Source organism: Pongo pygmaeus, chromosome X (genome assembly GCF_028885625.2).
Source record: "Pongo pygmaeus isolate AG05252 chromosome X, NHGRI_mPonPyg2-v2.0_pri, whole genome shotgun sequence".
Lineage (NCBI taxonomy): Eukaryota > Metazoa > Chordata > Mammalia > Primates > Hominidae > Pongo > Pongo pygmaeus.
The window spans coordinates 13,147,242-13,174,088 of record NC_072396.2 but is presented as its reverse complement, the minus strand read 5'-3'; the positions used below and the strand labels follow the sequence as shown (position 1 = coordinate 13,174,088).

The following is a 26,847-nucleotide window of genomic DNA, read 5'->3' as shown; positions in this document are numbered from 1 at the left end:
GAAATATTCATGGGCTAAGCACTATGATGTCTGGGACTTGCTTCTAAATCATACAGCGGGAGAGGAGGTAGGTAGAAATACAGACAATAAGATTAGACATGAATCGGTACGTAATGAGTCCACATGAATTCATATGATTGTGTCTACTTTTGTTTGAAAGATTTGTGATAAAAGATTAATAAAAATGATAGGAGATAAACTTGGCAAAGTAGACTGGGGACTAAACGTAAAGAACCGTGAATATAAGGAAGGTTTATTCTCTAGTTCAGTGCTCTCCAGATTTCAGTGAATGCAACCCTACCTGCGACAATATTGTCACATGCATGCACCAGGCATATGCTTATTTATTCATTCATTCATTTATTTAAAATTATGTACATGTACCATTGTACTATTATGCCATTATAAAACATACACAAACATAAAAAAGCTAGATAAAAATAAGCACAAGTATTGTTCTAATATGTTCTTCCTACACTCTATGGACCTGGACCCCAGTTAGGAGCCCCATGCTTAGTGAATGTGGGGGCCCCTTGAGGTTTTCTGAATAGCAAAGAGTTTATTTGTAAGAAACAGAAACTTACTGGCGCAGTAATGGGAGGTTGATTAGAAGGACCCAGAGCTACTTCCCTGAGGCTTCTCAAAGAACTCCAATGGACTGGGAAGTTGTTCTAACTAGATATGTGACTTGAACAAGGATGGTCACTTCCTTGTACGCTTCTTTTACATATATGCAATACACATAATGTGTTCTGCACACAGTCAGGATACAATATGCATATGAAACAAACATCCCCCCCCATATTATCTTGGGCAATATATTCAACACAACGATTATGATGATAATAATAGCTAACATTAATTGAATACTTACTCTCTGCCAGGTATTGTGGTAAGAACTTTACATACACATTTTTACTCAAAACTCATGACAACCCTATGGAAATCGATCTTATAATTGATTTTCATTTTATTATGAGGAAATTGAGACTAGAAAAAGTAGCTTTCCCAACATAAAAGGGCTAGAAAATGGCAGAGTCAAAATTTAAATCAAGATGTTTCTGACCCCAAACCCCATATCCGTAACAACTCATCCATATTGCCTCCAGAGAGAATAGTGTCCAAACCAGCAGATTGTTGTGATGATTAAATGAGATAATATAGTTAATATGCTTAGCACACTGTCTGACATAGGGCACACATCCTATTAATAGGTTAGGATTTTAGTACACAGAATGATATTTACTAAGATTTTCCACAGTAAACACCACTAATATCTCTCAATATCAAAACACCAATATTTATAATTATAATTGTAATGAAATAATGTTTTATTATTTAGTTAAACATTATTTATAATAACACACGCCTAAACTCCTTTCCTTTGCTGCCATCCATAACCACGTGTGGCTTTTGTTGTTGAGTCCCTGTGGAATGGCTGACTAGAGAGAGATTGCAATTGTGGACTGTGTTATGCCTCCTTCTCAGTAGGCTACAAAAGTAGAAATGTTTGCACCTGGTGTACTCCCGTCATATTCTTAAGAAGCCACCTGTCTAAGTAGGAGTGCATGTAGCTTGAGCACTGAATGACCCAGGAAATACATATATACATATCGATTTTATTTTATGACTGCAGGGTACTTTTAGAGATGTGACAGTCCTGGAAACTTCTTTGCATTCCATTGGTTTCACTTGAACTGGTCAAATATACCACTTCCATTTCTTTCTTTTTTTTTTTTTTCAGATTTCATATTTTTATCAGCCAATCCAGATTAAGTATTTATTTAGTAAATACTTAACTATTTACTCATGGCTCCCATGATTACAGTAGCCATCTCTCCCTGATTTTCTGGAACATCCAAGATTTGAGATTTTGTCCCAGTACTACGCTATAATTCCAAATTTGATTGGCAGCCTTAGCCTCTGTAGAGGCGGTGATGCATGAAGCCCTATGCTGAGAGCTGTGATCTGAGATGAGACTCACAGGTGCTGGTGTGTGGTCTGGTCTACATTACTGAATCTGTACTTAATTTTGATGATCATTAAATGTTCCTTTTTGTAAGTTTGCAAATACTTTACTAAATGTCCTATCACTCTAAAGAGAATTTTAAGTTTTGTAGTTGAGTTGCGGTGAGGGGAAGATAATGTCTTTGGTTTGCAGATTTTTGACATTTAGTCAAAGCAGATCTTTCCATCAAATAATTAATTTTGGTATTATTAATTCCATACATTTTATGTAATGAGATATTCTATAACTCTAGGCATTACCTAGGAAACTGCCCATCATCCCCTCTGTTCTTCTCCCTGGGAAGTTTTTTGAATGCTAGAAACACTGTGAAGAGCATTTGTGCTGACACAGTAGAATCCATCCCCACCAATTTGTAGCCCAAATAGCAAAAACCCAAATTAAATATGTGGGATTCTTGGAAGAAAGCATCCAGTAACCAAATACTATGAGCAAAAAATTAATTTATTACAGATATATTCTCTAGTAATTCATAATAGCTTCTTGAATTTTAAATGTCTTTTTGCTATTTCCAATGCTTAAGAATCATAATTTTAAAACATAAGTACTGTTTTATATACATTGTGATTTCTTTTCTTTTCTCTCTCTATTTTGTTTTGTGTTTTACTTCTAAATATGAATAATATGGTCTCCAAATAGCTAGTTGGAAAGAAAAGGGATAGGATTCATTGTTTTGCTCTAACATGGTAGAATTTAAAATTTCACATCATATACCTGGAGTTTTAACTATATGAAAAATAGCCAAATGTCATCACTTTCTTGGATATTTCTTTTACGTGTATATATATGTATAATATAAACAGAATACATCTGATTAGTACATTTCAACATTTCATCAATGTGACTTTTATCTCCTATTTTATATAAAATAACAAAATATACAGAGAGAAGAAAGGAGACATCTGTTCATCATACACACAAAGTAAATAAAAGTTCATGTATGGCTTTGCAAAGGTAGATTATGACGTGACTTCCATATTTATTTGTTTAAAAGCCTCTTGAGAGAACGTGTCAGTGTGCTTACGAGAGCGGCCATGGTGATTGAGTGTCGCGCCGAGAGTCCAACATTAGGGTCCCCAGGGTTCTTTCCAGTGGCTGCTTCGGCAGCTTTCAGTAGACAAATGTAATTTATGACCACTTCATCGATCTTCCCTACAATTTCCTGCCGCTGTGTTTCTGAGTTCACGACTTTTACTAATCGCATGCAAGCTTCTGTTAGGCAACAGAGCACTTGAAAGCTGGAAGTCATAGCTAGGAGCATCTCCTCCGGGCTTTTCTCAGCCATCGCCATTTTCCTACAGGCACTTCCCAACTGTCTGGACTCAATGGATAACAGTTGCTTGTACTGAGAAAGTGTAAGGTCGTACGCTTCAGGGCGTGACTCCTCTCTCTTCTCCTTGGTTGCCCTGACGAGACAGAGCAGCTCATTGGCATCATTTTGGGCTGCAAGGAACCCATCAGGCATTGCATATGTGCTCTCCTTTAGGGCATTTATTCTTGCAATCCGGGCATCAAAAGCCAGGTTGCTGAAGTCCAAGTCATCTGGGCCTCGCAGGTCTTCTGCCCAGACCTTCAGCACTGACCCTCTGGATAGCTCCCCTCGTTGCTTCTGAATCGCCACAGCCAGGCATGGGCTGCTTGGTTCTGGCATGGCTTGAGTCATCTGTGGTCTATAGAGGCAAGAGACCTGGACGGTGGCCTCTCCCCTCTCCTCCTCTTCCTCACCATCTTCATCCTGCCCTCGGTTCAGGAAGCAATAGCTGAAGGGTCCCCGGCATCTCCAATTGCTGCCCTCCAGCTTCCGCAAGGGTAATGTCCTATACAGCTTTGAGTCTTTATGAGCCACTGGGGACCTTTTGTGAAACCTCCCCTCAGAGCTCAAGTGCATTGAGCTTTGGGAAAAACTTTTGGTGAGCTTCCTCCCCAGGGGGAGTTCTGCTCGCCTTTCAGAACTGGCCTCCTGTGCTTCTGTGATGCCTGGACACTTTAAGCTGACTGCACCCTTGGTTCTCTCTCGGAAGGTCTCCAAATCGACAGATCCGGAGAGGATACTGCTGCTATGTCTCAGAGCCTTCTGGCTGGGGGATGTCCTGAGGCTCCCCCCTCTCAGATCCGGTTGCCGCCAGCTCACAGCCTCTCCGTATGCCTGATTTGCTTGGGAGAAATCATTAGGGTCTTGATTTGGAATTGGCACCTTTGATTCCGAGTGAATGTTTGATGGTAGCAGGATGGGACCAGCTTCAGGATGTTGAGACCAAGCTGAAGGCATGCCTCCTCGTCTCTCCTTCCCAGGCTCTGTCAAAGCTACACTAGGGGTAGTAGAAAAACAGAGAGAATCATTAAGCATCTCCTGGGAGGCCATTTTTACTACATCTCTACATGATGTCTGTCATTTCTCAAGGATGTAGTCTGGAAGGGCTGCTGTATGCTAAGGTCACCCTGCTTTCCAAAGACTGCCTCTTGATATCTCATAACAAATTTCCATTTTAATGAATATCAAGAAAATACTGGAATCTGTTATTTCTGGAACTGCTGATTCATTTGGAATTGTCTAGAAATCCCAAACATTTTCAGGGATTTCATGAATTGCCTTGCTCCCAATATCTACCCATCAAAGCTTAGACACAGAAAACAACTATGTATAGATTATTCAAATATATTGGAGATATTAAGTTTCAATTCAAGGGAATTAGGTTAAATCTGGCATTGTTTTCTCTTTCTTTCTTTCTTTCTTTCTTTCTTTCTTTCTTTCTTTCTTTTCTTTCTTTCTTTCTTTTTCTTTCTTTTCTTTCTTTTCTTTCCTGCCTTGCCTTGCCTTGCCTTGCTTTTCTTTCTTTTAAAGAAGTGGCCTAACTTAATTAATGCAAATTAAATAAGTGAATCTTTTTCAGAAGACAGCATGAGGTTTGCCTGGTACAAAGTCTGAAGTTGAAACACTGGGCCAGTTGCTCAACATTTTTTTTTTTTTTTAAGAAAAGCTGTCATGTGAAGCAAATAATCCCCATCTCACAGAATTTTTGTGAGAAGCAAGAGGTAACTCAGGTGAAAGTTCTTGATAAATCATGAAGGATTAAACAGTGTGACTTAGTTTAGAGGTAAAGATGCAGTTGGGTGATGAGTTAGGTGATATTCACAGATAGCTTTTCCAAAGCAGGTAAAGCCAGTGGTGGGTTTTGAGAAAGTAGAAAATCTTAAAAGAACAGGAATAGAAAATGACCAATATAAGATTTCACTAACTTCTATTGACCTGTATGAAAAAGACACTATTGATGACATAATTTGAAACATGAAAGTATGAAAGAGTATCTGCTTTTGCCATGTGATGGCCAGCCAAGTGGATCAGTGAGGGGAATGCATGCCATTGAGTGGTGGAGTGGTGAAGGTGGGATACAGAAAGTGGATGTGTTCTTGTTTCTACGTGTGTTTACACTTTATTATTTTGGGGAAAATAAAGCAGCTCATCAGGAATAGCCTCAAAATCTTCCTCACACTGGGGTATGCAAGACACTTCAGAACGTCCATATAGGGCAGTCTTACAGAGTAGGGAGGAATCAGTAAGATTGCCGAAAGGGCAAATGCTCTCTCCAAACCCCTCCAGTCTCCCTGATACCCTGCTCGCTTATCCTTCCTTGTCCCTCAATAATGAAATGGCAGAATTAGAACTCAGATGTCTTGGGAAGAAAATAAAACTGTTATGTGACTCTAAGCAATACTATCATATAACTAAAAGTCACACTGGGCATTGCTAAACATCTGCATTTAGAATTTAGGGAAAACATATTGCCCCATCAAATTCTGAAAGCAAGCACAGAGTAAGATTATAAAGAGCAAATGCCATTTTCACCTTTATAATCTTTAGTGTTTATTAAATACCAGGGGATCAATGATTGGTACTTTACAGTCCTGTGGCCTTTTAAAATTCTACCTTTTACTTTTCTTCCAGACATTATGTTTTTAAGTTTGTTGTAAACATGGTTTACATGCTCCTGGCATGTCATACAAAGTGCTAAATCCATCATTGCTGTACCTGTGGTTTCCTTAATCTTGGGGAGCCGATGGCATCCATCTCTCAATGTGCCAAACAGGGGTTCGGTGTTAATGGCTGTGTGCAGAGCAGGCACTGTCATCCGTGGACACATCCCTTCTGTCTGTGGGTGCAGTTCCTTAAAGGTGGCTCCGTGGTTGGGAAGCCCAGGGGCTCTCTCCTCTGAAGGAATGTAATTCACACCTTTCCCAGAAGCGTCAGGAATCAAGTGCTTCCCCAGGGAGGGGCAGAGCGGCGACTCCACGGGTGTGGCACAGGCACTACCACTGCTGCCCGTGCCACAGCCTGCATCCACTGAAGAGCCTTGGGAGCTCTGCAGAGAAAAATGGCCCTCGCTTTGCAGCGATGACATCCGCTTGGCCAAGTGGTAGTCACAAAGGCGGGCCACACTCTCATCAGCCTCAGGAAGCTTGGAAGGATGGTCGCAGGTGGACGAGTCAGCGTCCTCTGGGTTATCTAAGTCTTTGGCTGAAGATGCACAGGTCACGTCAGTTAAGAAGCGGTCCCCTTGACCAAGTCCTGAGCCATCACTCGTTTCTCCATCAGGAGCTCCTTCTTCCTTCCCTTCGGCCTCCCTTGCCCCAAGACCAGAAGCTCTCGGAAAGGTTTTCCCCGTTGCTGCTTCTAATCCACTTTTTTCAGCCATCCCACCTTCAGTGGCCACATACCATCTTTGACTGTCCTTGCGAAAGGCAGTTCTCTCCAGATTAAAAGTGCTCAGGTGTTGACTGTCCCGTGAAGACACAGTACCAAATTTACCACTGGCATCCTCCTCCATCTCTGCCGTTTTGGTCCCCTGCTGTTTTTTTCCTGTTGTGTTCCCATTAGGGGGTGCCTTCCCCTCACCATCGGCCAGCTTGCTTTTCCTTTTGCTAGTGCAGGAGTATGCCACCGACCCCATGTGCAGTTTGCTAAAATAGTCAGTGACTGACTTAGTCTCCATAGTTTCAGGCTCCATCTCCATGTGGTCTGAGTGAAGTAACTGCTTGGAAGGCACAACTTTGGGCGGGAGGTCGGTTGCTGGCCTAGCAGCCAAGGCGTGCGAGGACTTTGGAGGCAAGCCCCCAGCAGGGGTCTTGGAGGCCGGGAACTCGGTCTGCTCTTCTGCAAGGGGGTGGTAGCCTTCGTGAGTGGCCAAGAACATGCGGGAGAGGTTTTCTGACTGTTTTTGTGCTGTGGCCAGTTCAGAACTCTCAGTCATTTCAGAAGAGTTAGTTTCATTGCCCGAGTCTGACGAAGACTCAGGACTATAAGCCCGCAAGATGGCTACACCTGCATGCCGTAAAAAACAAGAACTGATTAATGGATGCAACAGAGGCACTTGGAGACATGTAAGAAAACGGGACTCGTTATTACTAAAACAAAATACCAAGTTTTTCCCTTTTCAGTAAGGACTCTGAGTTTATTGAACAGTTTTTCCAGAAATGGGGGTGGGGGGAGATGTGCCTTATGTTTTAAAAAAACATAACAAAGGAAATCACATACACACAAAAAAACCCATGATGGCAGTTTCAGCACATTTATGAAATGGGACATGTGTGAAATGGAGAACACCACGTAACAGGACTCCAAGGGCAAATGGCTTGGAAGGATGGAATGATATGGTTATCAGTGAATGAATGTAACAATTGTGAAAGAACCTGAATTGTCACTGGTCTGCTGTTCTTCTGACACGGATAGAGCCTCTAGAGCTCCCAGCGTGGAGACGACGGCATTATCCAGTCCCTTCTCACACTTGCCTTCGGCGCTGGTGGGCACAGCGTCAATGAGGGACACGGGGATCTCATCATTTTGCAGGCTGCTGCCTTTCTCCTTGTCCTCGGGGAAGGAAGCTGCCTGGCTCTGAGAGTCCTCTTCATCTGAACTGTCTCTAAAGCCAGGTGGGGGTGCGGCAATGGCCATGTTCAAGGAACGCAACAGGAAGTCATCCTCATTGTCATCACCTTCTGGAGGCGGCAGGGATGTGAGGTCAATGATGTCATCGCTTGACCCAGACAGGTTGAGGATGGCCGGCTGGTTCATCTCCCCCACCACGAGGTCCTCCTCGCAGCTCACCTCGTCCTCGTCCTCTGCGTCATCAGTGTTTTCTGCATAACAGATGTCGTGCAAGAGGGGTTCCTCGATCCCCTCCGCGGCCTGGAAGCTCTTCACATCGCCTATGTTTGCGTAAACAGAATTTTCCACAAACTGGATGCCCTCTGCCTCTGGAGTGAGATCCAGGCCCTTCATGTCATTGGCACTGCCGATGTAGAGATTTCTCTGCTTCTCCAGCATTTCAGGACTCTCATCTAGTAGCGTTTCATAGCCGAGGGTTGGGGGACTAATACCATCATCCAAGGCGAAGTCTCCAAAAATAAAGGACACTTTAGCTCCTCTCGGAGATTCCTGTGCTTTCTTCAGAGTGTCTGGTCCTGAGAGGGTCAATAGGGACCGCTGAGCTAGACTTCTGTAGTCTGCCTCACAGGGGGCCTCCCCGGGCTGGCTCAGCTGCTGGTTAAGTCCATCTGAACTATAGGCGTTGTCTATGTACAAGTGCCGGTGCTCTTTTGGACACATGGTGCTGTCTGTGATCTCCACCGTCTTCTGCTTTGAATCTATGTATGTTATCTGGGCTTCTTGTTCCCCTTCACCAATAAAGGTGGTCATTTGGGGTATACAGTTCCAATCTGGGCCAAGGAGGTTATGCTTCCCCTTGTTTTCAGGTCCTAAAGAGAAAGAATCATGCAAAGACACATTACTGTACTGTCTGGTTTTGGGTGGGGCAGGGGTGGGAGGCTCGTCTCTGTTTTTTAACTTAATGGCTTGTAGCATCACTTATGTAAATGCAGTTTTTCAACTACCCAAATATAGTACTTATTGATTTAGGCTTCAGGTGTAAGAATTCCTTGGGTTAGGAGAATTGACCTTAACAAAATTGATACTGCATAAACTGTAATTGCTATTTGATAAAATGTAATACCATCTGGGGGTAGGGAAGCATAGCTTAATTCCATCCGACCCTTGGGTCTATTATTAAAAGGCTTCATTCATATCTACAAATGTAAATACACAACATGCCTTTTACCCTTAAAGGTGAGATTTCAATAGGCCATTATTCCAGAACATTAATTGTTCTTTTCCTTGTAAGGTGAGATTTAATATTCCCTACTTCATGGAGGAAGATATTGAATGTTTTCCTCATTGAGTTCAGAGATGGTCAAGGATCGTCCCAGTTTTACCATATTTTTTAGGGAATTAAGATAAATGTTGTAATGGTAGTACAAGACTTCTATCTTCAGTCTTTTGATATCCTAGTGGATGTTAAAATATTCATGTATAAATGTCAGCATGCATGCCCATGTGTATATGTGTGTGTGTGTATAAAATGCATAAGGTGGAGTGGTCACAGGTAACGTACTTTTCTCTGTAATTTCTAAGCATAATTAATATTTAGATTAAGTTCAATTTTTGTTTGTATCATGGGAACTCCTGAAAATTTGTTTCATGTTCCTCATGGATTAAAATTACAAAACCCCAATTTAAATACTATTATTTTGTTTGCTCTTCAAGCATCTTTCAATCTGGAATTTTGATGTGGAGATTTGCTCTGATATTTAACAAGACAGAGAACTGGGTCATTCTGTTGATATTGCCTTGTAGATTCCAGAGGCAACATTTTGAGAAAATTTTAGGGCCATACTATTCTACCATCTGTTCCCTCAAATTGCCCCCAGCACAAGTTTGGATAACTGACATCAGATGTGCAAGACACATGGGAAAAAAGTACAGTTTTACTTAAGAGATTTTTGCTCCCTGCAAATCATGCAGTGGATTTAATGCTGAACAGTGTTCAGGGTTATTTTAATAAATTCATGTATTTTCATGAACAATAAGAGATATAATTTTGAAGACATTGAATTATACACTGGCCATATTTGCATCTTACCTTACAATAAATAAACCTTGTGGGGGTTCAGCATTATTTTATTAACAACAATTTGGATTATGACTGGGTGTGCGTGGTGGGGGAAGTGTGTGTGTGAGTGTGGATTGTTGCAGGAGGAAGAGTAGTTCAGCAAAGTTGCATTGTAACGCGGGTTTAGGGCTTGGCAAACATTTTCTGTAAAGGGAGGCCCAGATAGTAAATATTTTGGTTTTGTGGGCCAACCATTCAATTGAGCAACTACTCAACTTAGCTGTTTTAATATGGAAGTAGCCATAGAGGCTACATAAACAGATGGGTGTATGAGTGGAATGGTGGCCCCCAAAAGATATGTCCACTCTGTGAATGTGACCTTATTTAGAAAAAGTGTCTTGCAACGTTAAGGATCTTGAGATGAGATTATCCTTAATTATCTTCATGGGCCCTAAATTCAATGGCAGAGAGAGATTTGGGCCACATAGAGAAGAGGGGAAGGCCATGCGAAGACAGAGGCAGACACTGGAGTTAAGCAGCCGCAAGGAATGCTGGAGGCCACCAGAAGCAGGAGGCGGTAAAGAGAAATCCTCCCCTAAAGCCTTTGAAGGCAGCAATGGCCCTGTCAACATCCTGGTTTTGAACTTGTGGCCTCCAAAACTGTAGGAGGATAAACTTATGTTGTTTAAAGCTCCCAAGTTTGTAAGAATTTGTTCCAGCAGCCTTAGGAAAGTAAAACAATGTGTGTGGTTGAGTTCCAATAAAACTTTATTTGCAAGAACATGATTTGGCCCGTTGACCATAGTTTTGCCAACTCTGATTTAGATGAACAAGAAAACTGAATAGGTCAGCAGGCTCAAAGCAAGTTGATGGATACTTATTGAGACCCTCCTAAAGCCCAGAGATGCATACATATGTGGGGCCAGGGATTTTGAAAGTGCTTGAAGGCTAATTTTCAAGACAGAGAAGAAGGAATGGGGGCTGTTTCTTATTAGAGATCTTGACTAAGATCTGGGATCAATTTGAGGTGAGAAGAAAATATGTGCTCAATCTGGCTTCCTTCCAGAAGGGTCTACTGATTTGGCTTCCTGGAATAATTTTGGAGACATGGAAGAATGTGGTTTGGGGGCTGGGATCTATTCTGTGGCCCAGTCTCCTACAGAGTGGAAGGAGAGAACGGACTGGGGAAGAACTAGCCTGACGGGACTTCCACTCTGTATTTCTTGGCTCTCAGATCTTTTGGGAGTTTCTGAAGAGAAGAGAGTACTTTCAGCCTTTAGAGTATGCTGAGCCCAGACTGCTGCTCGACCTAGGTCTATCAGTTTCTTTTTGGAGTGTGGTCTCTCCCCGTGATCCTTGCTTCTCTCTCTCTGTCTCTCTCTCTCTCTCTCCACCTACCTCCCGCCCTCTATCTTTGAGAGTGGGGATAGGTATTTGAAACTGGGAGAAATGATGGTGAGGCTGAAGTCCCATTCTTTCCCCACAGTAATAATACTTTTTGTAACTATGTTTTTGCCTCTTTAAGTTCTATTAAACCTTACGTTGTGGGTCACTGTGAATTGGACAGAGTGGAGACCCTTACTACTGTAACCATGTTTAGAATAGTAGGTTTGGTTTTCTTCATACACCTCTACAATCTTTATGGTCTACGAGGAAAGGATTTATTTTCAAGATAAACTTTAAAATTTGAAAATAAAAAGCCAAAAACTGGTTTTCCAGTGGGAAACAATTGTGTCAAATTGCTGAACTGCTCTTTGGAATTTCTTTACTTTTCTTTTTTTTCTTTTAGACACAGGATCTTGCTTTGTCAGCCAGCCTGGAGGCTGGAGTGCAGTAGTGTGCTTGGCTCACTAAAGTCTTGACCTCCCGGGCTTGCATGATCCTCCCACCTTGATGTCCAAAGTAGCTGGGACCACAGGTGTATGCCACACACCTGGCTAGTTTTTAAATTTTTTTCGTGGATACAGTGTCTCACTTTGTTGCTCAGGCTGGTCTCAAGCTCCTGGGTTCAAGTGATCCACCCACCTCGGACTCCCCAAGTGCTGAGACTACAGGCATGAGCCACCGTGCCCAGCCTTCTTTGGAATTTCGAAGGTCAGCATTAAATTGCTGTAAATCTCCTAGCTCAATGAAAACATGTGGTCATAAAAATGTTTACTGCCAAACCCAGTGCACGCCTATCACCTCCTTTTTGTTCTTTCTTTTTCTATATTTATTTTTAAACATTTGTGTCTCTCAGGAGCTTTCTTTGCCTCATGTTCTGTCTTTCTCTCCTTTCTATGTTTCTATCACTTTCTAATTTATTTATTTATTTATTTTTGAGACAGGGTTTTGCTCTGTCACCTAGGCCAGAGTGTAGTGGCATAGTCATAGCTCACAGCAGCGTTGACCTCCTAGGCTCAAGGTATCCTCCTACCTCAGCCTCCCGTGTAGCTAGGACTACAGGTGCGTGCCACCACACCTGGCTAATTTTTATATTTTTTGTAGAGACGAGGTCTCCCTGTGTTGCCCAGTCTGATCTCAAACTCCTGTGCTCAAGTGATCCTCCTGCCTCAGCCTCCCAAAGCACTGGGATTACAGTCGTGAACCACTGTATCCGGCTTTTATCTCTGTCATTCTGAGTTCTTTCTGCCTCTGTTTTTTTTTTTTTCACTGCTAATTATTAATAGAAATGCTGAGCATCATTTTAGATGATGTACCTAGATTATTTTTCTAACCCTTGCAAGCTAGTTTTTTAATCCCATTTTACAAATGAAGAAACTCAAGCTCAGAGAAATTAAAAAAAATCAGATACCTCAAGATGGCACTGGATTAAATCTCAGATTTATTTGACTTGAAAGTCCAAGTGTTGCCTTCTAACATGCTTTATCCATTGCTCCCTGTTTCTAGCTTCCCTTTTTCTATGACTGAGCTGCTTCCATTCACCTGGCCATCATAGTAAACTGTGTGTGAGTCTGTATGTGTGTGTAAATGTGTCTACATATTGCAGTGTATTTATAGAATAAAGATTGATGTTTCTGCTCAATTTAACAGTGACAGAACTTCCTTCCCTTTTTTTCTCCCCTCATTTTCTCTGAGAAATGCCGGAGACCGGGGTGGGGGGCAGGGTTGGGGGGAAGGGAGAAAAAAAGAGAAGCAACAGTAAAATTTGTTTTTAAGAATTCCCCTTTCTTTTAAAAGAAACCCCAATTATGGAAACTCTGATTATAATTTTTTTTAACGGGTCAGTGGCTGTGCCTAGAATGGTGGCATCTGTCCATCAGTGACATTTACTAAGCATCCACTGTAGATGGAGTAAAATGCTTAAGTAACTGAAGAAAAAATGTTCTACAACCAATGAAAACCACCTACTGTCAAAGGAATAATCAATTTAACATTTGCAGCCTTCCCTGTCCTCATCGTGGGGATCTTTTTTTCTGTCAAGTAGGTGAACTGAATTATTTGATGTCTTTGCCATCTCGGTGCTCCTATTATGGATCCAGGATGGCTGCCAATGTGGAAGAATTTTCTTCTAGTGTTCCCAAGTCCAAGTGCTAGGCAATAACCACATCTTCCCGTTTGTAAAGTTCCCAGAATCCTGGGCATAAGTCTGACTACAGGGAGGAGGCTCCCAGACACCTGGGCCTAGGACCCCGTCAGGAGAGACCAGCCCTAAAGCAGGGGCTCACAACTCGTGTTCGGGCATTCCATCATTAGTCCTCCGGCCCTGACCTCTGTAAGAGTAAGGCCATGAAAACCCAGCCATAGAGACTTTCATGATAATAAAATCAAGGTTGGAGCAAGCACCCTGACACTTCTGAGTGATGTGTCAAATGTGGTGAGAAATCAGCATTTTTCTTTTTAACACTTAGCCCACATCACAGGTATCTGAAAGCTTTTGGCATTGAATTTGGACATTCGATTTTTTGTGGGTACAATTTTAACTTTTTTTAATTTTAATTTTAGTTAATTTATTTATTTTGAGACAGAGTCTCACTCTGTCACCCAGACTGGAACGCAGTGGTGCGATCTCGGCTCACTGCAACCTCTGCCTCCCGGGTTCAAGTGATTCTCCTGCCTCAGCCTCCCAAATAGCTGAGATTACAGGTGCATGCCACTACGCCCAGCTAATTTTTGTATTTTTAGTAGAGATGGTGTTTCACCACGTTGGTCAGGCTGGTCTCGAAAGCCTGACCTCGTGATCTGCCTGCCTTGGCCTCCCAAAGTGCCAGGATTACAGGCATGAGCCACCGCGCCCGGCCTTAACTTTTCAGAAAACATCCTTATTATTGTTGTCAGGTGGAGTGTTTGCAGGGAGATCAGTTGCTTCATGAGTTCAGGAAGAGAATACCTGTTTCCTGGGTCGCTGTGTTTTTCTTGTTGGCCATGTTAAATATCGACCTCCTGGAATCAACAAGCAGCCGGTAGTATCCAGCCGTCAAGCAGGCCAGGTTCATGGCATCTGAGGATTCCATCAGAAGCGTGATGGGCTACACAAAAGAGAACACTTTGGTTAAAGCCATCCATTCTTAATAACATCCCTGGAGTGTCAACAGCTGCATTTATGCTTATGGAAAAAGGAGTTATTGAACAAACATTTCATGGGAGAAACCCAAAGCAGGAGAAAAAGCCAAGGATAACACAAAGCGCCTTACTGAAAAACATTCAGGACACACCCTCTAAAAAGCCTGGACATTTTGAATTTCTTCCAAGTCATATATATATATGTCCATCTATCTATCTATCTATCTGTCTGTCTATCTATATTTGAGACAGGGTCTCACTCTGTCGCTGAGGCTGGAGTGCAGTGGCGTGAACTTGGCTCACTGCAACCTCCACCTCCTGGGTTTAAGCGATTCTTATGCCTCAGCCTCCGGAATAGCTGGGATCACAGGCACGCGCCACCGCGCCAGGCTAATTTTTGTATTTTTAGTAGAGACGGGGCTTCACCATGTTGGCCAAGCTGGTCTCCAATTCCTGATCTCAAATGATCTCAAATGATCCGCCCACCTCAGCCTCCCAAAGTGCTGGGATTGCTGGTGTGAGCCACCGCACCTGGCCCCCCAGTCATATTGAAATGAAAGAAAATGAGATTGTTTTCTTCCCAAATAATTAACATTTTTAACATTTAAAAACAATTAAACATGTTAAACTGGTAAATTAACATTAACTAGTTAAGTTACCAGTTACCTCAGTTAACAGCAGTGAACTCACAATCTGAAAATTACAGGAAGATTAAGTTTTGGGTTCACGGTGTAAATTAGTGTTAAAGAGAGGTAAAAGTCAAGTGGAAATTACTGCTAAGACTGAATGAAAAGCGCCAGAGATCCCGTAAAAAGTTGCTTCTAGATGAAATCGTAAATTTACAGGAGGGTAAAATAGATGGGAGTTGAGAAAAGGCCTTACTAAAGCTCTCTTGAAACAATGAGGTTATTATACAATTGGACATAGATTTGGAGCTTATAGGGAAAAAAAGTGTTGGATGAAGCAATTTTTCTCATTGAGTTAGGAAGGATGTGTTTTTGTTGAAAGAGAAAAAGTGAGAGAGAGAGAAATAAGGAGGCAAGAAAAAGCAGATATGAAGAGAGGCACAAAGACAGCAAGACAGCAGGCCTCTTGCTTTCACTCCTAGGTATAGGACACTGGGCGGATTCAGTGCCCCCAGCTGGTAGAATTTAACTTCCCTGCCAAAGCCCCTGTACTACTTGTTGAACTGCCTTTCCTTCCACTTCAGTTGAGGTCTCCCCTCAGCCTCCAAGCCACCGCATCATCATTTTATATAGGCAGGACACCATCGGCCGGGCACGGCACTCATTTCTGTTTAGGACAGATTATCTCTGTCATCGGATCTGTACTAACTGCATCCAGTTCACCCTTTCATCCACCTTTCTCTGTGATGGGGCTATTTCTCTCAGCCTCTTTGCTCATGGAGTAGGATTAGCATTCCAAGTCTATCCCCACACTTTCAACTTGCCATGAAAACTCTCTAGATCCAGCCCATGAAGTCCTACAGGGCACAGCCAGCATGTCTGAGCTCCACATTCTCTTTTTCGTGATCATCTGTTCCCACTGCAGAGCTCTCTAGTGTATTCTGATGTGCTTTGTAGAAACGCTTTGCCACATTCTCAATGGCTGTTAATCCACTCCTCCCACACCAGCACCCTAGTGGGGATGCAGGTAGGGCTGGGTCCTTCCTGGCTATTTTCAGAGCACCCTCCAGGCTGGTGTTGTCTCCTTTGTGGAGTCACTATCTCCATTTGTTCCAGTGTCTTTTCTTCATAGAAACAGTAGAAATACTGCCATTGCCAAAATCCAATAACTCGTCTCTACTGGGAAAAGAAGGTGGAGACCAGGAACCTGGACTATTTCCTATTCTCTTTTGGGAGTAGAGTTTTGCCCTTTGTGGACCATCTCAGATTTTTTTTTTTTTTTTTTTTTTTGAGATAGAGACTCACTCTGTTACCCAGGCTGGAGTGCAATGGCATGATCTCGGCTCACTGGAACCTCTATCTCGGGGTTCAAGCAATTCTCCTGCCTCAGCCTCCTGAGTAGCTGGGATTACAGGTGCACACCACCACGCCCAGCTAATTTTTGTATTTTTAGTAGTGATGGGGTTTCACCATGTTGGTCAGCCTGGTCTTGAACTCTTGACCTCGTGATCTGCCCGCCTCGGCCTCCCAAAGTGCTGAGATTACAGGCATCAACCACCGCACTGGCCAGATTTTTGTTTTAAATGGAATGGCCATGACATTCATAGGAGCCAGATGTTCAGTCAGTACCAATTGCTACCATATGAGAAGACAGATGAACTAAAACATCAAGCTTTTCCAAAAGAATAAACACATATGGACCCAATGTAAGCAAAGGGAGTGAGAATTCTAAAGAAAGTTGGGAAAAATCTCCCTCTTGATTTGAGTCATATATTCTAGAAAGTTAGTTCAGAAAAGTTTCCCCTACTCTATAACTAGAAATCACATATTCTAAAGTCAGAAGGGACCTAGAAATTACGTAGCTTGCTTTCTCATGTATGAATAAAGAAATTGAGCCCAGAGAAGTATAGCAAACTGTTCCCAATCACACAGCAATTTAGTGAGGACTGGAGCCCTCAGGCCTGAGTTGGGTGGATTATTTTCTGCACCACATTGCATCTGTGATGCTCTGCACACAAGACCTTTGCCTGCCTTGTAAACATCTGCAGTGTTATCAGAAATTAGCTGTTTACAGCAAGGCCATGTATCAACATCTGAAAAACTTGCCTTCACATCTAGCACGTGGAGTTCCACCCGCACCAAGCTCTCCTCCTCGGAAAACATTTCGATCCTGTTGACGTGGCTAAAGTCGGCCAAAAGAGCCACCAGATTGGTTTTGGTGTTGATGACATGGCTTATGCCATACCGGGGCCCAACCAGGAGAGTCACTTCCGAGCGCTTTTCTGCTTGCTGAGAAAGAGAAGTTGACAACATTAAAATACTGAACCTCTGCAATGCCATGCCAACTTGAACCTGTGATCCTATTTTTATAAGATTATATTTTCTTTAGGAAGTGTTTCTGGGTCATACTGTATTAAATCATCCAATTAGAAGAACCAGATACATGACTGAATTGAGGCTCTGATAAATTACGAGTAATTAGAAAGTAAATGTTATAGCACAGTATGTTCATAATCATAAGATGCTTTTAGAAATGAGGTTTGTTTTTTCTTTTTGGTTTTCCTTTTTTTACTGTGAAAGCAACTTCTGGCTCAATGATTTAAAAGAAGGCCATTGTTAGAATCCTTTGATTCTCTCGGTTCTTCACATTTCTTTTTCTAGGGCATTCTGCAGTGGTGTTATCTAGTTTAACACTTCTTCTGATATTTTCAGACTGTTGTGAAGTTGGTTAGAAATGAAGGCTGGAGAAGATTCACAGCTGATTTGCTTTTGTCATCAGAGGTGGAATGAGCTGCTGTGGCTTCCAAGAGAAAGCAAAAAAAAAAAAAAAAAAAAAGAAATTACCACTAATGTTGCCTTGAACACACGGCCCCCATACAATCGTAGGTCACTGAGGAACTTGAGATAATGGACCTTGGCTTGTAGTGCAGAGAGCTGAGGAGAGAAAAGAAACCTCAGGTGTTAACTCTATTGGGTACGACTCCATTTCAGCTGGAGACTAGCAGAAAACAAAGGTAAGATAGAAGGATGATTTTACTGCTGAAAAGTTGAGATGTGACAAAGACTCTTCATTAGGAATAAAATTGCTACATATTTGGTTTCCTGATGAAGGACTGGAACATAAAATCAAGATTCAAATCTTATTTATTAGGGGGTCAATGTATGGGGCACTCATGGGTACAGATATGCTGGGCCAGGGCACTCAACAAGTGAGAACAAGACCATAAAATGTTCCATTGAACATCTGCTCACTGGGAGATTTCAAGAGGTGAGTGGGCCTTCTACTTGCAATTAGGGACAAAGGTGAGGTGTCTACATATATTCCCATTGCACAAGAGACTCACCTGAATGTAGACTTTGTGGGAATCATTTTGAATACGCACCTGCAATCTAGGCAAAGCCTTCTAAACAGGCCCTTTACACTTCCCCTCTCAAGTTTCTTCCAGTCCTTGCAAGTTTTCGGGGGAAATGAACTTTCTGAGATCCAATCATTGTGGAAATGTTTGAACTTGCTATATAAGGCTCTGTTTTATTAATTCAACTTGGAAAATCTGTTGAGTTTCACAAGTGATTTATAAATGAAATTTTATCCATATAAAAGTTATATTTACAAAGACTTAAAAATGTAGGATCCCATATCACTAAAAAGAGTATTTGATTTTAAAAAAAAAAAAAAGGTCCCTGTTTCATACTGAATGTGCCAGGGATGTTTATTAAGGTTGAAATTTTCCAACAAGGTGTAGACCACGATTAAGTGGCAATGACCATAAAATTCTATTTTCAATTGCAGATGGCTTGCCAACTTATTTGTTAACTATACATAAAGGTACTGCTCTTTATGTAATTGTTACTTAGCACCATTCATCCATCCTACTTCTTTCAAAAATGCAAAGCATTTGCAAGTTGTTTTGAAAGCAAACTAATCACTCTTGGCTAGAAAAACAACCTTTAAAGGACAGTGATGGATAAATGGATAGGTTGATTGATCTTATAGCAGTTATCCAAATTATTATGAGTGGGCCAGGCTTGAAAAAAAATCACAAGTCAATTATAGAAATTAGCTTCCAGCAAATCAGAACTGAAGTTAAAAAGAACTTGACCCACATCATCTTGCTACATCTCTGTAAGCTGAATGCTCACTGTGATCAAAGACATCCTTCCCATGAAATTGGGAAGTGAGTTAAAGGTGGCTGATAGTGTGTTGAAACTGATTATACTTAAAAAAAAAAAAAAAAAAAAAAAAAAAAAAACTGTCATGGGGCGAGGAGGGGATAGAAATAAATGTGCCTTACCCAGTAAAAATGACTTAAAAAAATCAGATACTAAGACAAAATAATTCTCCACATAAACAGTGATTTGTATTAGAGTCACACAAATTTCTCCAGCTAATATCAATTGGAAAGTGTTCTTCGGTTATAAGACTGCTTCCAATTTTATAGATCTAGTATTTTAAGGCTCCTTCTCTTTCTGGTTCCTGGAATCCTTTGCTTTTTATTACCTATAAACTATACCTCTCTTTTCTGACCAACAGTATATTTTAAAATTTCCTTTGTGTTTCTCTTACTTAATGAAAACAAAAACAAAAGCATATAAAAAGATTTTAACATTAATGATGGTGAATGACAGCAATAATTTTATCTTCCCTCCAAAGGTAGGATTGAATCCATTGTTTGTAAATAGGGGTGATTTTGTTCCCCGGAGCACATTTGGCCCTGTCTGGAGACATTTTTGTTTGTCACGATCACGGGAGGGTGCTACCGGCATCTTGTGGATAGAGACCAGGGATGCTGCCAAACATCCCAGAATACACAGGATGTTCCCCGTAACTCCCTAACAAAGAATGATCTGTTCCCAAATGTCAATTATGCCACAGTTGAGGATCCCTGGTTTAATTAATGTGGCCTCTGGCCTGCAGGGCCTCTTACTGGCTGTTGTGCATTTAAGCTGGTCTGAGCAGTAAGCAACTGCATGATTGAAACACAGAATTATTTCACAATTCTGTCTTCTATTCACAAGGTCTCAGAGGCTATGCAAACTTTTCCTGGATGGGCACATGAACACACACCTCCCTGCTACAGTACGGAGTCCATAACTTGTGAGAAAGAAATAGGTTTCTATATGAATACTTATTTTTCATTAGTGTTAGAAACATGTTAATAGTTAGAAAAAAGTTACACAGTGTTACTGCTTCTGAAAATATGGTACTAAGTATTTTATTCATGAGCTAATTTTAAACATTTAAAAAAATGCATTCAAGCCTCTCTCTTTATAATTTTCTTTTAAGATGCAAATGTGATACCTTTTTACCCGGTGGTACCAAGTTTTGATTTGCTTTGACAAGGTGTGAAAGTGCTTTCTTTATGTTCTTCTCTTTCATGCTTTGCAGCACAGCAGAGGGAAGAAAAGTCTCTAATCCCCATTCTTTTCTGCAATAAAGAGCATATCTTTAATTTCACATTTTTGTGATGATGAGTTATCTAAGACAAAATGGTGCTCTGATGTTTGTTGGAACAAATGAACCCTTGGTGAGGCAGAGGATGGAGACAAGTCCCCAATTAAGGAAGTAACTTTTAATTTACACTCAGGACACACACTACTTGATCATTAACACACATGTTTGCATTTAAAAAGAAATCTATTCCTCATTCTCTAGAGACAATGCTAAGGAGGCATTTGGAGCCAATGTAAAGTGAAGAGACATTTTGTCCAACCAACTTCTGAATCTCTTCAAAGTCACTCACGTATCCGAGTTTGTATTTCCAACACCAGTTTCTCTCCATCCCTTTGTTGATTTCTATTCTCCAATCTCCCTGTCTGCTCACATTCTTCCTCTCTTAGAAGAATGGATGCAAGTCCTTCATGTCCCCAAACCATTCTTTTCTGTCCCTCCCCTCCTCCATGGCTATTTCTCTAGGCGCACACAGTTCTTTTGTCCCAGCCAGTTCCTGTCTAACTCCTTCCATCAGCATTTCTTGCTGGTGGTGTGGAATTGGGTGTGATTCATGACTCTTAAGTGTGCCCAGTATCGATGTGGAGATGCTGTTATCATTCATGGGTATGGATGTACAACAAAACAACAACAAATGGGACTGAGTTAATACATTTTTACAAAGAGCCAATTTCACCAGAAACGACTACAACCCCCTTCTAAGAAGGTCCCATATTTTGAATTCTAGGAAATCTATCCTGGAATAGAAATCCTACCCTAGGTTATATGTCTAACCAGTGTCTTCTAAATTATGTGAAGACCTTCAAGAGGATTCCAGTTATTTCTCCTGTTCTAGGTCCTCTCCAAAGAAGGATAGGCAGACAACCTACCCCCACCACTTGACCATTCATATTCTTCACTAGTTAAGATGGGATATTTCATGATCATTATGTTTTCTTCCTTCTCAACTTGTACTTATTGTCTTATCCATCATTTGGCACTACTTATTGGCTATCTTGTAATCCTACTTGTATCAATATTTTAAATAATTACTTTTCCTGTCTTTATATCTTGTTTTTACAACCAGACCACAAGTTCCTCAATGGCCAGGAATATAATTCATACATATTAGTATTTTCTACTGTCCTAATGTGAGTGCTGTATAAAATGCTCAATGAATATTTGTTGGTCAAAGGAATTTATGAATGAGAACATTATTATAGACTTTTCAGGATTCTTACTCAAGCCAGATATCTCTGAGACGTTTTTGACCATACAATGTTCAACCTAGTAAAATGTGGGTACAGAAAGTAGGAAAATAAATGCATTTTAATTGTCTGAAAATCATCTCAGGTTGTGCAGGCCACCTTTTCAAATGGCAGCCAGTTTCACCTGTTCCCAAGAACTTTAAAAAGGAGAGTGGAAGAGGGTGTGAATGTGTCCAGCTGAGCACGAGATCTCTTTGTGAGCCAAGTCTTTCTCAGGCTACAGTCGCGCTTATGTGTGGGGAGAGAGAGAAAGCATCTGGAAGGAGTGAACTGAAGGCCTGAGGTTCTCAAATTGCACATGAGGATTTGTCCCTACATGTCAACAGGTGACTGAGAGTTGTCAGAACAGTGGTGTTAAAGTCAGCAAGTTGGAGATTTAATCCTTCCCAGCACAGGCTCATGAATTTATTGAGAAAAGCCATTTTGCCCCCTGGTGGGTGAACCTGGCATTGTGGAATTTAGAAAGGCTTTCTAGGCAGCCCATGAGAAGTTTCTTTGGAAAGTGGGATTTTAATTAGTTTATACATCTTTTGGAGTGAGGTTGCAAGCAGGGTGTGGGGGGAGGTCCAAGGCTTTAGCATTACATGTGTTTCCAAACACAGGTGCCTCAACCCATCACACAGTCTATAGCACAATGGGGAGCCCCACTGCCTGGGTTTGACTCCTGTATCCCCGCGTTAATAGCCATTTGACTTGGGCAAGTTATTCTGTGACTCGGTTTGCTCGTCTGTAAAATGAAGCTGAAATCCTACTAATCTCATAGGGATGCTGAGAGAATTAAGTTAATGTGTGAAAAGTGCTAAGACCAAAGCTTGGCTTGGAATCAAGCCCCTTTAGGAATTCAAAAATTTATGCTTCGTTTTAAATATGTCCCTCATCTTAACTACAATGCTCTAAAGGTGGATTAGAAACGGATCTCTTCTACCAGAAATGAGCATGATATTCATACATTTTGCGACTGGCGAATGAATGCTTTGCCACAAACAAGATCAATTTTGGACAAATAACAAAAATACGCCCGGGCTAAATGAGGCGGCATGTCTGTCTCCGAAATGGCGCTGAGAGTCAACACTTACTCGATGTATTTGAGGGAGATTTTCTGCGTTTGCTTGGTGGTAACGGTTGCAATGTACATTTGTAATGCGGCCAGCCGCAGGGCTATGTCATATTTCAGCTCCGGCCCAAATCGCTCCTGAACCACATCGTTACAACTCTGCGAAGAGACCAGCAGGGGGCACAGCTTGTCAAAGAATAGGCCGCAGCGCGTGGACTTAGAGAACAGGTGACATACATTTCCCGAGTGTTTCAACCTTCACTTCACAGGCAAGGAGGCTAAATGTGGAAACATCTCCACCGTGCTGCTTGGAAACGAGTCAGTATTTAATTGCACGCGCAAACACAGAGACCACACAAAACATTTAGCGTTCATCGACGAACTGCTATTTAAATATTTAGCTTTTTGTAAAAGCAATTAGGAGTTTAGGTATGAAATTTCCAAACACAGGTGCCGCAGTTGAATGCACACAGCATTGATAGCATAATGTGGCTTCTGGAGTTAGGCTGCCTGAATTGGAATCTTAGGCTTGAAACTTGTTTCTCCACTTCATGAGGGGCACAAAATTGGGCACCTTCTTAATTGTCCGTGCCTCAGTTTTCTCTTCTGTAAATTGGGGATAATACTGCCCCCTCTTCACTGGGTTGTGGTGACCATTAAATGAGTGAACCATGAAAAGTCCTTAGAATCCCAGCACTTTGGGAGGCCAAGGTGGGTGGATTATGTGAGCCCTGGAGTTCAAGACCAGCCTGGGCAACATGGCGAAATCCACTCTGTACAAAAAATACAAAAATTAGCTGGGCATGGTGGTGTGTGCCTGTAGTCCCAGCTACTCGGGAGGCTGAAGCAGGAGGATCGCTTGAGTCCAAGAGTTTGCGGATGCAGTGAGCCTTGATCACACCACTGTGTTCCAGCCTTGGCAAAAGAGCAAGACCTTGTCAAAAAAAAAAAAAAAAAAAAAAAAGCCAAAACAAAACCCCAAAAGAACTGTACTTGGTAGGGTGTAAGCCCTCTTACGTGTTTACTACTGTCACCACCACCATCATTCTCCTCCTCCTCGTTATCAGCCACAGCAGCTGCAGGGAGGCAGAATTAAAAAGGCAATTGAGCATAGTGGCTTGGGACTCATATCCACCTGTTCTGGCGTTCTGCCTTTCCCAATGGCTACCTGTGTAGGTAATTTTAGACCATTCACTTTAACTCTTGCAGCCTCAGTTTACTCATCTGTGCAAACGGGATTCATACTATCTCACTGGAGTGGCTGGAGGATTAGATGAGATGCACATCAAGTGCTTTATCACAGCACATTGGTACACTGGATAAGGGGAGCTATTGAACTCCTCTGTTCACTTCAATGGCAACTGCCCTGCTTTTTCAAGTGCCTGACTTTCTGGGAGTCATTCCTCCTCTTTCAGCCTTAGTTTGTTCATCTGTAGAATAAGGTCATCTATCTCACAGGGTTTGTTGTGGGGATCAGATTGAAGAGTGACTGAGAGTGTGTCATCAAGTGTAAAGTGCTGCATGGGAACAGAGGTTGGCTTTGGAGTAGTATCCTCACTTACTGCTTAGACACAAGGCAGTGGGCTAAGTGCTGCTGGGAAGCGCTGCATTGCTTAGGCATATTCTACACGTGCGTTCACTTACTTTTGTTATGGGAAACTGGATTCCTGGGCTAGAAAATATGGTATTTAGCTCCTTTCTTATTTCCTCCTTTTCTTTATTCTTTGGCTTGCCCCAAGAATATGTTGTTGGAGCTCAAAAAACAATACCCCAAAATGAAGGCCTCAGAAAAAAAAGTATTTCTTTGACCTTCTCCTGCCCTCCTGTTTTTTTATTTCTGTTCTCCCTGGAGGCTAGTCATAGAAACTAGAATCCCTCTTCCCCAAGGTGGGTCATAGAAACTAGAACCCCCTTTCCCCAAAGCCAGCCATAAAACCTAAAAATATGACTCTAATTTTCCCTCTGCCCTGTGTAAAAACTGGACGTAAAAAATTATCTGACCAACATGGTTTGATTGTAGGTCATAAGACTCCCATTCCAGAAAGGGTCCTGCCCCACACCCAGAAGGATGGAACGCTGCTCAGAGAGGCCAAGAAGAATCTAGGCCTTGCTAGGTTTCTTCATTCAGTCCATTAGCATTAGGTCAGGCCCTTTTTGTCCAATCCTATTTCTACACGGCTATCCATACTTTGTTGAACATTAGCATAAAAATGGACAATTTCCCTTGTATCTTTGGGACTTCATTCTGAAGGCTCCCGTGGATATACGTTAAATATATTTGTATGCCTTTTCTCTAATTCATTTGTCTTTTTTGACTTGATTTTTTAGTGAAACTTCAGTGGGCCCTTGGCCTCAAATGAAAAACTTTATCAAGATTTGCTTGCCTCCTTTCTAAGAGAAGCACATTTATAACCGCTTCCTATATTGATTTTACTAAAATAGGAACATGTACCCCTGGATGGCTTCTGCATACAATATTTACACTGTGCACACTCACCCATGCTGCACCGATGCTGTGTCGTGCATGCATGCTCTGTATCCACGTGCCATGGATGCATGTCTCTCAGCCCATCACTTCACTGCTAAGAGTGAAGTCACATTCTCTCACCTGTTCATCCCTAATATGATCTTCCACCTTTGCTTCTCCTTAAAATCTTAAACCTATTTGGATTGCACAGCACCCCTTGTCAGAAGTGGGTCTGTCCAGAGACAGGAGATAGGGTGGTCTGATTTAAGGCAGCCTCTGAGAGCAATTACAGGCTGCCATTTTGTTTTTCTAGTCTTGGGTTTACCAGTTATTTCCAAGTGCTCAGGGTTGTCCACATGGGCTCCAAGGGGCTGAGAGCCTAGATAGGGTCATTTTATACAGTCGCATAAAGGATGGGGTGAGAAAACCATTGGCACAGTGAGGAATCAATTTTTCGAGAAATGATTTTGATAAATCATTTTCTTCAACAACTGCTATGCCGTGATGGATTGAAAGAGGACTCGGGCATAGAATTTAGAGACAAAAGCCCCAGGTTTGATTCTAGGTTCTGTCAACTTCTAATAAAATGACCTTGAACATGGCATTTCATCTCTCTTGAGCCTCAGTTTCCTTATCGGAAAAATGAGTTAAGTCTCAAAAACAACTAACTTGAGAGTTAGCAATGAACTCGCAAGGTTGCCATGATACCTGTAAATATGTTTCATGAAATGGAAGATACTTGATAAAGATGAGCCATCACTATTACTTCTCCTAAGAGTCATAGCTGGGACCATATTTCCCATCACTGCTTTACCCTGTATTTAACTAGACTTCTGGATGAATTTTTTGACAAGGTGATTAATTACATTATATAATTAGTTCAGACTGATCCTGGAGAATGAGTGTGAAATTTGGAAAATATATATATTCCATATATATATATATTTGGTACTAATCATGCTTTTACTGCTCTCAACTATATTACTTAAAATACAGTTATACAAGCAAATGGGTAGTATCTGTTTTGCTAAATAGAGGTCCCAAAAGGCTCCACTTGAGGCTTCCAGAATGTTCATTTATAACTAACATGTTAGATCTTAAAAAGGAAACCAATAGGACTATAGTAGTTGAAAACATTTTGGAGCCTCTTAGGTCTTACTCATTTGCTAATTGACATAACAGTCTTTTTCTTAACAGATAGTGGACAGGTAAATGTCGGTATAGCCCATTGTAATGATAAATTTGAACAATCTGGACTATTAGCATTTATTGTTAATATACATGCTAAAATCTGTAACATATGTCACGGACCAGTAAGAACTAGGAGATTAATAGATATTAGTATTGCAACTTCTGTTTTCATCATCATGATTCATCTAGTCAATGGCTACTGTCCTCATTAGGAGCCCACTAAGTTAAATTGATTTTATCTTTGTAAAGTGATACATGTTGCTCCTGCTTACTTTTTTGTTCTCTAGGCTTGTTTTATTGCATCTTTTTAGTATCTTGAAATTAACATGGGCACCCAGACACCA

The 26,847-nt window shown here is 41.5% G+C and overlaps 1 protein-coding gene across 5 annotated transcripts in view; it reads right to left on the bottom strand.

Moving 5' to 3' along the window:
• Positions 1-340: 340 nt before the first annotated feature.
• The window catches only part of FRMPD4 (FERM and PDZ domain containing 4), a 583,947-nt gene continuing 557,440 nt past the window's right edge, over positions 341-26,847 (bottom strand). For 3 of the 5 annotated variants that reach the window (XM_054472020.1, XM_054472019.1, XM_063660028.1), the window contains exons 10-17: positions 22,868-23,004; positions 20,395-20,521; positions 17,940-18,029; positions 17,202-17,384; positions 14,297-14,435; positions 7,712-8,776; positions 6,054-7,343; positions 341-4,330 (exon numbers count right to left, since the gene is read on the bottom strand). In XM_054472020.1, coding sequence (XP_054327995.1) covers positions 3,006-4,330; positions 6,054-7,343; positions 7,712-8,776; positions 14,297-14,435; positions 17,202-17,384; positions 17,940-18,029; positions 20,395-20,521; positions 22,868-23,004 — 4,356 coding nt within the window. In that variant the 3' untranslated portion in view covers positions 341-3,005. Of the gene's footprint in view, positions 4,336-6,053; positions 7,344-7,711; positions 8,777-14,296; positions 14,436-17,201; positions 17,385-17,939; positions 18,030-20,394; positions 20,522-22,867; positions 23,005-26,847 lie in introns of all 5 variants that reach the window. The other 2 variants (XM_054472023.1, XM_054472022.1) reach the window with 1 other exon arrangement.